The sequence below is a fragment of the Trachypithecus francoisi genome, unplaced genomic scaffold (assembly GCF_009764315.1).
Source record: "Trachypithecus francoisi isolate TF-2019V2 unplaced genomic scaffold, Tfra_2.0 Lachesis_group15, whole genome shotgun sequence".
Classification (NCBI taxonomy): Eukaryota; Metazoa; Chordata; class Mammalia; order Primates; family Cercopithecidae; genus Trachypithecus; species Trachypithecus francoisi.
The window spans coordinates 114,491,999-114,503,174 of NW_022681460.1; the positions used below are offsets into that span (position 1 = coordinate 114,491,999).

Here is an 11,176-nt window from a genome sequence, read left to right on the forward strand (position 1 = left end):
CCCACAGGGAAAGCCCAGCCCACAGGAGAGGGCCGAGCCTGAAGACAGAGGCCCGGGAGGACTGCTGCCCACCCAGGACTCCCAGGCCAGGACACTTCCTTAGGGGGTGTCCAGTCGGCTACACTAGGGCCCCAAAGGAAGGAGGCCCAGACGGCGTGTGTGAACACAGTTTTCCATTTTAATGTCCACAATTGTGATCAATAAATAACTGTGACCTCCCGTGTCCCTGTGTGGCTCCAGGGACAAGCGCTGGCCACGGCCCGTGGGGTCTATCCACATGCATGCGGGGGTGGGGCAGGTCCCAGGCCTTGGCCATGGGGCTGGGGCAGGTGAGGGGCGGGGGCCGCAGGAGAGGGGCCGGCTCGCTGTGGGCAGAGACAGACAGACCTCAGGTGCTGCTGGTCAGACCTCGGCGCCCCGGGGGCTCTGCAGGCCACAGACAGCCTCAGGGGTCTGGGAACTCCCTGTGGTAACACAGGTACCCCAGCCACTGCCAGGAATGACAGAGTCATCTGAGGCCGGGAGGGGGAGCCCCGGGGGTGGGACGCTGGAGTCGGCCTCACACTTTGTGGTGTGGCCGGAGAAGGGTTGGGGCGCTGCAGGGCCCAGCATGCTGGGTGGCTCGGGGGTACCCCTGGTCAACATGGGACTCAGCTCAGGCTGCCCCCACGCCTCTCCGAGAGCCTGGGGTCCCTTGGCAGGCGCGCGTTTCACAGAGAGATCGAGGGGTGCGTCGGGCGGCCTTGCAGCCCGCTCCAGTGCCCGGTGGATGGTGAGCAGCTCCAGGCGGATCTTGCCCAACTGCTCCCGCAGGGGTCTCGGGGCCAGGCCCCCCGCGGGCCCCAGCTGCCCCAGCCGTCGTTCCACCCTCGCGTAGTCACCGAGGGCCCGGGTCAGGTCTTCACCCACGTGCTCTGGGCTTCCCGGCACTGGGCCCCGTGGCTGTGATGGGAAGGGGCCCTCGGGGCCGGGGGTCTCAGGGCCGCCTGGCTCCCTGTCCTCAGACCACAGCGTCACAGAGGGGCTGGTGGGCAGGCTGTGGGGTGGGAGCCGGTCAGGAGGCCACACTGCTCCCACAGCGCCTCTGGCCCCAGCCCCACTCCCCTCATGGCCTCTGCCCTGCGGCCCCAGCCTAGAGCCTGGGCTCTCCTGGAGACCCCGAGAACCCCAAGCTGGTTCTCAGCTCTCAGTTCCCTTCTGTGGCCTGGAGCCCACTTTCCCAGCGAATGAGCTCAGGACAGACCCCAGCCACCATGCCCAGCCGCGGGGTCCAGCCACCCAGCCGCCATGCCCAGCCACCCAGCCACCATGCCCAGCCACCCAGCTACCTTGCCCAGCCGCCATGCCCAGCCACCCAGTCGCCATGCCCAGCCGCCATGCCCAGCCACCCAGCCGCCATGCCCAGCCACCCAGCCCCTCCATCCACCTCAGGAACCGGGAGCCCAAGACGCCCACCTGCTCCGGGAACAGAACCTTGTCAGGTTGGGGGGCGCCTTCGGGAGCTCCAGCCTGTTTCCCAGGGACAGCCTCCTCCTGGGGTCACTCTGGGCTGCCCGCTCCAGCTCCCCCTCCTGCCCTGGGTCCCTGGGGGTGACTTGGGGCCACGGCCCCAGACCTGGACCTGGCACCTTCAGCAGACCAGGAACCAGAGTCCCAGGGGGGCTCTTGGGGGAGACAGGGGCCTTGGCAAGGGCGGCTTTGCCTGCTGGCAGCCCCAGAGTGTGCTCCAGAAGCAGCGGGTAGTACAGGCGGGGGCCCAGGGTGGGGCGCTGAGGGGGCTGCGCAGCTGGGAAGGCCGCAGCCGGGGGCAGCAGGGGGCTGGCTGAGGCCAGGAAGGGCACGTGGGCCGCAGCGGCCAGTGAGGGCCCCAAGAAGGAGCAGAGGCCTGGGCTGAGCGGGTAGTTGATGCCCAGCAGAGACAGGTGGAGGCTGTGGGCCTCAGGGAACTCCCCTGGGGCAGGCGGGGGATAGCAGGGGAAGCTGCCCTCAGGGCCCGCTGAGGCCACATCCCCTGCAGCCATGCCCCTTGGGCCCCCTCCCATCCCCAGCTTCCATGACTCAGGCAGGAGCCCACTGGGGCCAGGACCCTTCCGGGTGGCCCCAGCCACAGGGAGTGGTGGCCCTGGGGACCCCTCAGCCCTGGTCTTGGGGCCTCCGCCGCGGTGCAGGGAGCGGACATCAGCGACCACGAGGTCAGGCGTGGGGACAGCATCCAAGGCCTGAGCTCCCTGGGGTTGCCTGCCGGGCTCGGGCTCCTCAGGGCGGTCTGGGGTGGGTGCGCGGGGCCTGGGTGTGGCGGAGCCGCGGCGGCATGCCCAGGCCGGGGAGTCCAGCAGCAGTGAGAGGGAGTCCTTGCAGAGGCTGTACTTCATGTGGTTGTAGAGGTGAGACTTCTCCAGGCAGGTGAAGGGGCACTGGAAGCACTTGTAGTTGTAGGGCTTGCCCCAGGGCCGTGGGATGTAGTGTGGCTTCTTGGGCTTCCGAGACCGTGCCCTCGCCCCTGTGCCTACGCGGCATGAGCCCGCCTCCCGTGACATGGCAGACTGCTATGGGGCAGGGCTGGGCACCATGGCCACCTGTAGATGGGGCCACAGTCAGTGCCAAGCCTGCCTCTGACTAACTCCCCACTGCTCTCCATCCAGGGCTCCCCCGGCTCCAGGGACAGGAGCCTGGGTGCCCCGCCCCCCCCCCCCGCCCTGCACCACCCCCAGCCCCATCCTTCAGCTCCTCCCCACACACACTTCCAGGGTGGCAGCAAAGTGCAGGGCACCAAAAAAAAATGCAAAGTCCAGGCCCCGAGCTGCATCTGACTGCGATCAGCAGCACGTCATTTCTGAGTGTTAAGTGACGCCTAGGCAATATTGGAAAGGCACACCAAAACGGTGTTCATTGCTTATCCGAAATTCCATTTTAACTAGGCATCCTTTATTTTATCGGTTGACCCTACACAAATCCCCACCCTGAGGCTGGCCAATTTCTAGGAGAATTCAGCCCACACCCATGGCCCCACAGCATGTGCGTGGCTAAAAGAATCAGCGTGTGGCCGGCGCGGTGGCTCAAGCCTGTAATCCAGCACTTTGGGAGGCCGAGATGGGCGGATCACGAGGTCAGGAGATCGAGACCATCCTGGCTAACACGGTGAACCCCGTCTCTACTAAAAATACAAAAACTAGCCGGGCGAGATGGCGGGCGCCTGTAGTCCCAGCTACTGGGGAGGCTGAGGCAGGAGAATGGCGTAAACCCGGGAGGCGGAGCTTGCAGTGAGCTGGATCCGGCCACTGCACTCCAGCCTGGGCGACAGAGTGAGACTCCGCCTCAAAAAAAAAAAAAAAAAAAAAAAAAAAAAAAAAAAAAAAAAAAAAAAAAAAGAATCAGCGTGACCAGGGCTCACTCCGGGTAGACGTCAGCCTCCTGGTCTCACTCCCTCCAGCAACCCCGGCCCCTGCCGATCTGCCTGCCCCTGTTCAAAGCCGAGGAAAAGGCACTGAGACGAGACACCGACAGAAGGGCCTGTGTGGGACGATGCTGCGTGTGCACGTGTGTGTGCGTGTGTGCATGTGTGTGCGTGTGTGCGTGCATGTGCGTGCCTGTGTGTGTGTGCGTGTGTGCATGTGTGTGCGTGTGTGCGTGCATGTGCGTGCCTGTGTGTGTGTGCGTGTGTGCATATGTGTGCATGTGTGTGCGTGTGTGCATATGTGTGCACGTGTATGCATGTGCGCGTGTGCGTACATGTGCGTGCCTGTGTGTGTGTGCCTGTGTGTGTGTGCATGTGTATGCGTGTGCGCGTGCATTTGTGTGCGTGTGTGCATGTGTGCATGCATGTGTGTGTCTGTGTGTGTGCATGTGTGCATATGTGTGCATGTGTATGCGTGTGCGCGTGCATGTGTGTGCGTGTGTGCATGTGTGCATGCATGTGTGTGTCTGCACACACGCACAGAGCCTGCTCCAGCAGGGCGTCAGGTGGGCACTGGGAGTCTCTGAGGGGGTCAGTCTCATGTGGGGCCAGGCCAGGCTGTGGGGAGTGGACGTCCCAGCATGGCCCCACGGCTCAGCCACCTGCTCAGCCCAGCTCCATCTGGGTGGCTTCAGGCAGGTCAGTGGCCGAGCCTGCAGTGGCCACACTCAGCCAAGACCCGCTCCTCCCCACGCCCCGCACGGCGCTGGTATGCACGCCACACTCCATCTGGGCCGCCACCTGGGCTGTCCACCGCCCCAGCACGCGCCTGTGTGGGGTGCACAGCCCACAGGCTCACACGGAGCCCTCACCCAGCGCCCAGAGAAGCTACCTCTGTGCCACCTGAGCTCAGAACAGAGCCTGCCACCAAGTGCGGGGCCCTGGCTACACACACATCACACCTCATCACGGTTGACATGGCTGCTTGTCTGTGATCACACACTCACCGCACACCCAGGTGTCGGGGGCTTTCCAAACCACTCCAACACAGCACTCACGTACTCACACAGGCCCTACACACCGACTCCCCAGGACACACGCAGACGTGGCTGGGAGTCACACCCGTGGTCATGCATGGCCGGTAGGTTGAGCAGGGTAGGGCTGGGGCAGTGCTGTCTGCTGCCCCCAAAACACTGCGTTGGTACCGTTGGGGGGACGATCAACAGGGCTGGAGAGGTCCACTTGTCCAAAGGCTTGGGGCCCTGCAGGGGGGTCACGGGTTGCGGGGGCAGGCAGAGGCTGACCAGCTGGCTTGTGGCTGAGACAGGGTGGGGGTCGGGAGGCAGGGGCTGGGCCAGGAGAGGACCTGGGGCTCCCTGAGGGACTGCAGACCCAGCCTGGACCGGGCGGTGGGTGCAGAAGCGGCCCCTTCTCCCTGCCCGCCGCCCCCCCACCCCATGTGGATGACAAATGGGTGTGGGTGCTCCGGCGACAGAGGCGGCTGTGCCGGGCCATCGATCACCCAGCCCTGGGAGCCACACAGCTGTGCCGACTGATGCCACAGCCCATCCCGCCTCCCAGCAGGGACTGGGGCTCCTGGGTCAGGGGCTTGTCCGAGGGGCTGTCTCAGCAGCTGCTGACCCCATGGGGAACCGGAGGATGCCTGGCACCCACCTGGTGTGTGTACACAGAGCAGAAGACACCCCCGGACAGCAGCCACACGCACACACAAAGACACACGCACTCACACGCTCGTCCCAGCCCGGCCCGGCAATCGCTCCCCGGGCAGCCAGCAGCCCTTGCCAGGCCCCGACACCCAGCCCCACTCACCTTTCCCTGTTTGGGCGAGAACCGGTGGCATGGGGGGCACAGGCACCCCCCAGGGCAAGAGAGGGCACCCAGCAGCCGGGGACCCTGACTGGCCACCCGCAGATCCCGCTACCCCCTGGGAACGCGGGGCTCCCCACACAGGCGGGTGCGGAGAGCGCGAGGTCAGGCTCCTGCCCCAGACCCCAGACCCCAGACCCGGGCCCTGCCCTCCCCGCCTGGCCCCTGAGGGCGGCCCTCCCTCCCCTCGCGCTGCTCCTGGACGCCGAGAAGAGGGTGGGGGGGACCCGGCCGCCCCTCGCGCCCCCCACACGCCTGGCCACCCGCCGCCCCCGCGCCCCGCGTCCAGTCGGCCCCGCGAAGCCCAAACTTGCGGCCCCCGCGGCTCCCGCTGCTCCTACCTGCGCCCGGCCGGGAGCGGAGCCGCCAAGTCTGTGAGGCCGCGCGTGGGGCGCAAACTTCCCGCCCTCCCCGCCCCGACTCGGACCGCGCGGACGCGCTGGGGCTCTGAGGGGGGGACGCGGCTCCCGCGGAGGAAACTGAGGCCCGGCGCCGGGAGCCGGACTCCCGGGCCCGCGGTCCCTCGAGCGGCAGCGACTCCCGCAGCCTCCGCCGCCGCCCGCGTCCCCCCGACGCCGCTCGCACCTCCCGAAGTTGGCGGCAGAGGCGGGCGCGCGTGCGCCTGGGCTCCGGGCTCCGGGGGGCGCTGCGACCTCCGACTGCGCTCGTGGCGGGAGGGAAGGAGCAGCCCCCGGCCCGAGCACCGCGCCCCCTCCTCCCGCGCGCCCCCCGCCGCCCCCTCGTGCGCACTCACCGGCCTTGTGCGCCGGGACCGGCTCCGCTCTCGGGGTGCGCGGTGGCGCGGCCGGGAGCCCGGGAGGCAGTGCCCGGAGAGCGGACTGCAGCGCAGGTGTGCGGCGGAGTCAGGGGCGCCCGGCACCTCCCGCCCCCGTCGCCCGCAGGCTGCCGCGGGGGTGCGCAGAGGCCGCCAGGTCTCCCGGGTCCCCGCCGCGGCGTGATGGGTGTCAGCGGCACGGGGCGCAGGAGGGGCCGTCAGCGCTCATCCGTCAGGGCTCTGGCCCCTGAGAGCCACAGGCCCACCCAAGCCAGGGCTCGGGGGGCTGAGCCCCAGGACAGGGGGACTGCGGACTGAGCCAGCGGAGCCAGGCTCCTTTCCTTGCCCTCCCTGGGCGAGCCCTGCCCTCCGTGCTCTTTTCCTCCAAACAGGAGGCTGCCCGGACCGGCCCCTCGCACCCCGCCCTGCCGGCTGATGGCCTCCACCTGGGGCTGGTCTCCAGGCACCCTCCCCCTTCCTGGATGCGGACCCCTCCAACCCTCACTCCCGGCTCCCCTGGGAGGTGCCTCAGGGCTGCCCCACCAGGCCACGCACTTCCCTGCTGTTTGAAAGACCCCTCCCCACGGGAGTCCCCTCCTGAAAGGACCTGGGGCGGTGGAGGTGAGAAGCAGGGCCGGGGAGGGGCCTGGACCCCCAGCCACACCATGAAGCCCTTTCCCCAGTGTCCTCCTGGCCAGGGCTGCTCCCAGCCCCACCTCCCCGGCTGCACCAAGTTCCACCGTAAAGGCTTGGAGCCCCACGGCCCAGCTGGGTCCTAGGGGAGAGTCACCGGCCGGGCCTGCTGCCTCCCAGACGTGGACACAGGCATGGCTGGGACAGAGCCCCTGCCTTCACTCTGGGGAGACGTCCTAACCCTGACACATGTGATGGGCGGCCCTCTCCGGATCTCCAGCCAGAGAGGAGTGTGCTACTCCCCGCTGGCTCTGAGGCAGCACAGGGAGCCCGGCCCGCATGCCTCCCCAGGACCTGGGGCTTCCTGCAGGCTCAGCTGCAGGCACCGGGGCTGTTCCCAGCTCAGGTCGGGGTCAGGGGTGCCTTGGGGAAGAAGGGAGGACCGCATGGGACTTCTGGGTGTCACCCCTCAAATGGGGCTGAGAAGAGAGCCCAGCAGCATCTCCCTGTGGTCCTGGCCGGGCTGCTGGCAGAGCTCCCTGGTGGAGCACACCCAGGGTCCATGAAAAGCAGTCCCTGGTTCTGGGGTGGTCGTGGGGCTGTGTCTCCCTCCTGCCTCCATACCACCTTCCTGACACAGCCGCCCACGCCCGTCTGAGGGAAGTCCCTGGGGTGGGGCAGGGGACTGGGAGGGGTGCTGTGGATGGCAGAGCATGCCAGCCTTCTCTCTGCCCGCCTGGCCTGGCCCAGCTGACCAGCTGACCGTGCAGGCAGCTCCGGGCCGGGAGACAGCTTGGACTGCCGTCACGCCAGCAGCCCTGTGGAGAGCGGGGGCCAGGAGGCCGGCTGCTTCCATACATAGACCCTACTCTGGACGTGTTCAGCCGAGCACTGCCCCGGGAGACTAGGGTCCAAGGTCACCCTGACAGCGGTAGTCCCTCACTGGCCAGCCCGAGATTGACCCCTCTGAAGGTCTGGAAGAGGCCACAGCTGACAGCACAGGAGACCAACTGGCCGGAGGCTCTGGTCATCGTCCAGGGAAAGGAAAATAGGGACCAGGGAGCCCTGGTCTTGGCACCTAGATCTCAGCGTGCAGGAAACAAAGCCCAGCTGAAGCTCAGGGGACCAGGGAGCCCCAGAGGCGGAACAAGGCCATGACGGAGCTCCCCGCCTCTCACCGCCGATGGGCCTTTGCAGAAGTTTGCATGAGAAGAGAAGAGGGGCAGCCCCCAGAGGAGCCCAGGGGCACAACTTGGACGTGTTTCTGGCCTCCCCGCAGGGCTCTGGCAGCGAGGATGAGGGGCCCTGCACTTGCTGGTGGGGGTCCTGAGATTCAGCCGTCCGCGGGGTGGGGGGCGAGGGGCGTGTGAGGCCAGTACCTTGTGTGCTCAGATGGCTGTTCCCATTACGAACAGCCAGGCGAGGCCGGGTCGTCAGTGCCAGCAGCCCGCACACACAGGGCCGCCTGGGCACGCCAGCTTCTTCACTGCGGCTATGACCCACTTGCTGGGGCCCAGCCCTTGCACACTGGGCTGACTTTGGGTATGGAGAGGTGGCCTCTGCTTCCTGAGGCAGTGACTGGGACTCTGTTTTGGCACCTGTGCCCCCACCCCACCAATTTCCTGGGCCACGGCCCCCATCTGCAGAATGGGCGGTGAGGTGCTCCGTCTCCGGGCACTTCTGCTCTAGTCCTAGTGGGTGCCCTGATGTCTCCTTAGCCTGTCCCAGTGCAGGGCGGGATGGGGACCCCATGGCCCCTCCTTCTGCCTCCAGCCAGAAGCTCATTTTGGCCATTAACCTCTTCTGCCCGGTCTGCCCACGGCTGCCCGCCTGTCACCTCCATTAACACTGGGACTGTGTGCCCGGGGCTCACGGGCAGGATGCAGAGCTGGGCTCAGGGAAGGCAGTGGAGGCAGTGCTTGGCATGGCCAGTGCCTGGGGGCAGGCCTGTCTCATCCCCTCAGCATCGACACACAGCCAGCGTCGGGACAGGTGCAGGGGCTGGGGCGCCTGCAACCGCGCAGTGAGGGCAATGGCAGGGCTGGAGCCAGGCTGGAGGCCCCACGCAGGTCCTGAGACTGGCGTATCCAGTGGCAGCAAGTTGGAGCTCCCATGCGGGATCAGTACCTTGCAAGGTGCCTGGTCACAGCTGATGTCTGTCTGTTCAATAAGGGACCCCAGGGCCTGTGGCCACCTGAGCACTTCAACAACCCCAGGTCTACAGAGCACAGGCCTCCCGAGGGCTTCCTCCTTCCAGCCCACTCAAGGACCCCTGCTTGAGAGGGGCAGCCCGGCCTTGGCCGAAGGGGTCATGGCCACACGTGAGGGCCCTGGGCACCAGCCTGAGGCTGCCGGCCTGGAAGGGCGGGTACACAGTGGTGGTGTGGGGGGAGAACGGAGGGGGCTGGGCACCCGAGGGGGCCAGAGTGCCCAGGACAATGGCCCAAGGGTGGGGGGGGGCACACAAAGAGCCTGCGGAGCTCTGGGGTCCATCCACCTGAGGGATCCTGTTAGGAGGTGCCTGAATGGGTCCCTGTCTCCAGGAGTCTTCCGGCTCCAACGCTCTGCATGCAGCTGTACCAGGCAGAGTCCTCCCTAGCAGCCCCGACCGTCCCAGAGTCCACTCCAGAGAGTCCCCTTCCCACCCGCCGCCCGGCTCTGGAAGACCCCAGCTGGGCCCTTCCCCATGCACTGCACTCTTTCATGGACATGCCAGGTCACTGGCCACCCTGGGCCGGGTGTGCGGCTGACCCTCTCTCTGTGTGTCCTGAGCCTCTGGGACAGATGAGGGTATGGGACGCTCCTTGGAGGACCAAGCTGCTGTAGTGGCAGTGAGCCCGTTCCAGGAGGCTGAGATGTAGACTGACAGAGGGGGCAGCCGGCCAGACGGGTGGGACGGGAGGCTCAGGCTGCTCGAGCCCCCACCGGCTCCTGAGCCTGGCACTGACCAGCAGCGCCCGGGGCCGACAGCAGCCATATGTTGGGAAGAGGAGCTGTGTGCGTCTCTCTTCGGCCCCCGGGGCCGGCCTTCCTGGGCCTGTCACGGATGATTTTTCCCGCCTGAGTGGCAGGCGGGCTGGCGGGCGGGGTGGCGGGGCCTCCAACTGGCAGGTGGGGTGGTGGGGTCCCATGTCCAGCCCCCCTGTAGCCCTCAGCACCAGGGCTGGCCACTCTTGGGGTAGATCCAGGTCCTGGGCCTTGGCCTCCCACCCCCACAAACCTCACTGAGCACCCCTAGCCCGCCGTGGCCACCCCCACCCAGGTCTGGGTTGGGGTCCTGGGGGAGCCCTGGCCGGCCAGTGGGGAGCGGGCACTCCTGCTAGGACATGGGCGGGCAGCCAGGGGTCCACACTGGGCAGCCGTGCGCCCCGGGCAGGCAGGAGAGGGCCTGGAGCCGCAGCCCAGTCAGCCTGGAGCCCAGAGCTGTGGAAGGAGGCGAGGAGGCCACAGCTAATTTGTACACTAAGTGCTTCTGACAGGGATGGCTCGTAAGTGAGAACTCGCCACTGCCCGCCCCGGGAAGGCCACTGTGGCCAGCAGCGCCAACAAGAGGGCCAGAAGAGGGCACCGTGGGGGCACAGGGCTGGCATAGACCAGACACACCAGGGAGATGGTGCTGTTGGTGGGGGTGAAACCCAGGAGGAAATGCAGGGGAGGGGAGAGGCCTGCACAGAGAAGGGAGGGGAGGGTTGAGCAGGGGCCGGGCTGTGTCAGGGAGGAGGCAGCCCCGACAGCTGCCCCCAGGGTCTGCCCCGCGCCAGGGCTGTGTGTTCTGCCCAGCCAGTCCTCCCTGCTGCCTGCAGGACGCTCGTACCTGTTCCCCTTACCTGCTGCCAGCCGCCTCCTCCAGGTCCCCACTGTGGCCCCGGCCCAACACCTGGCAGGGTCTGGGCTGTGGGAGCCCAAGCCCCCTGTAGATGCCCCCCCTTTCCCTCACCACCTCCCTGTTGGAGCTGCCCCCGGGGGGTTTCAAGCGGAGAGGAGGCTGCTGGCTGGGCTAGTGGGGACTCTGGGCAGCTAAAAGGGTGGGCACGGACCCCTTGCCTGCTATGGAGACTCCTGCCCACGAGGGTCCTTCTTGTGGGCCTCTGTCCTGGGTCACCACAGGGCTGGGGCGGCAGAAACCAGAGAGGTGGGTGGCGGTGGGAGTGGGGCCAGGGACAGAGGAGCTCTTGGGAGGAATGGGGGTCCCAGATACCCCAGGGCTGGACAGAGCCAGCTCTGTGTCAGACAAGAGTGGGTGCGACCCGGCCCCCACCCACAGGAGGAGTGTGGTGTGGCCACGCAGGCGCAGAACAGCAGGGCAGGCGTCCGCTGGCACCGAGGTGAGATGTGTTCTGGCAGCTCCCCGCCGCCCGAGGCCCGCCCGAAGCCAACACTGCTGGTGGCTTTAATTGCTTTCACATTCGATACGCTGCCCGTGACAGCCTCTTACCCTGCGCCGGCCGCACCCCAGCCCCCAACTCCGTCCAGGGAGACAGCAGAGC

The 11,176-nt window shown here is 67.2% G+C and overlaps 1 protein-coding gene across 2 annotated transcripts; it reads right to left on the reverse strand.

Moving 5' to 3' along the window:
* Positions 1 to 158: 158 nt before the first annotated feature.
* Positions 159 to 7,266, reverse strand: PRR35 (proline rich 35). 2 transcript variants are annotated; one of them, XM_033236395.1, is made up of 3 exons: positions 6,036 to 7,266; positions 1,456 to 2,576; positions 159 to 1,036 (listed from the first exon to the last, which is right to left on the reverse strand). In XM_033236395.1, the coding sequence occupies exons 2-3, from the start codon at positions 2,535 to 2,537 to the stop codon at positions 403 to 405; spliced, it is 1,716 nt and encodes a 571-aa protein (XP_033092286.1). In that variant the 5' UTR covers positions 2,538 to 2,576; positions 6,036 to 7,266; the 3' UTR covers positions 159 to 402. The 2 variants fall into 2 exon arrangements, with proteins under 2 accessions (XP_033092286.1, XP_033092287.1); XM_033236396.1 differs by lacking the exon at positions 6,036 to 7,266 and adding an exon at positions 5,623 to 5,877.
* Positions 7,267 to 11,176: the final 3,910 nt, after the last annotated feature.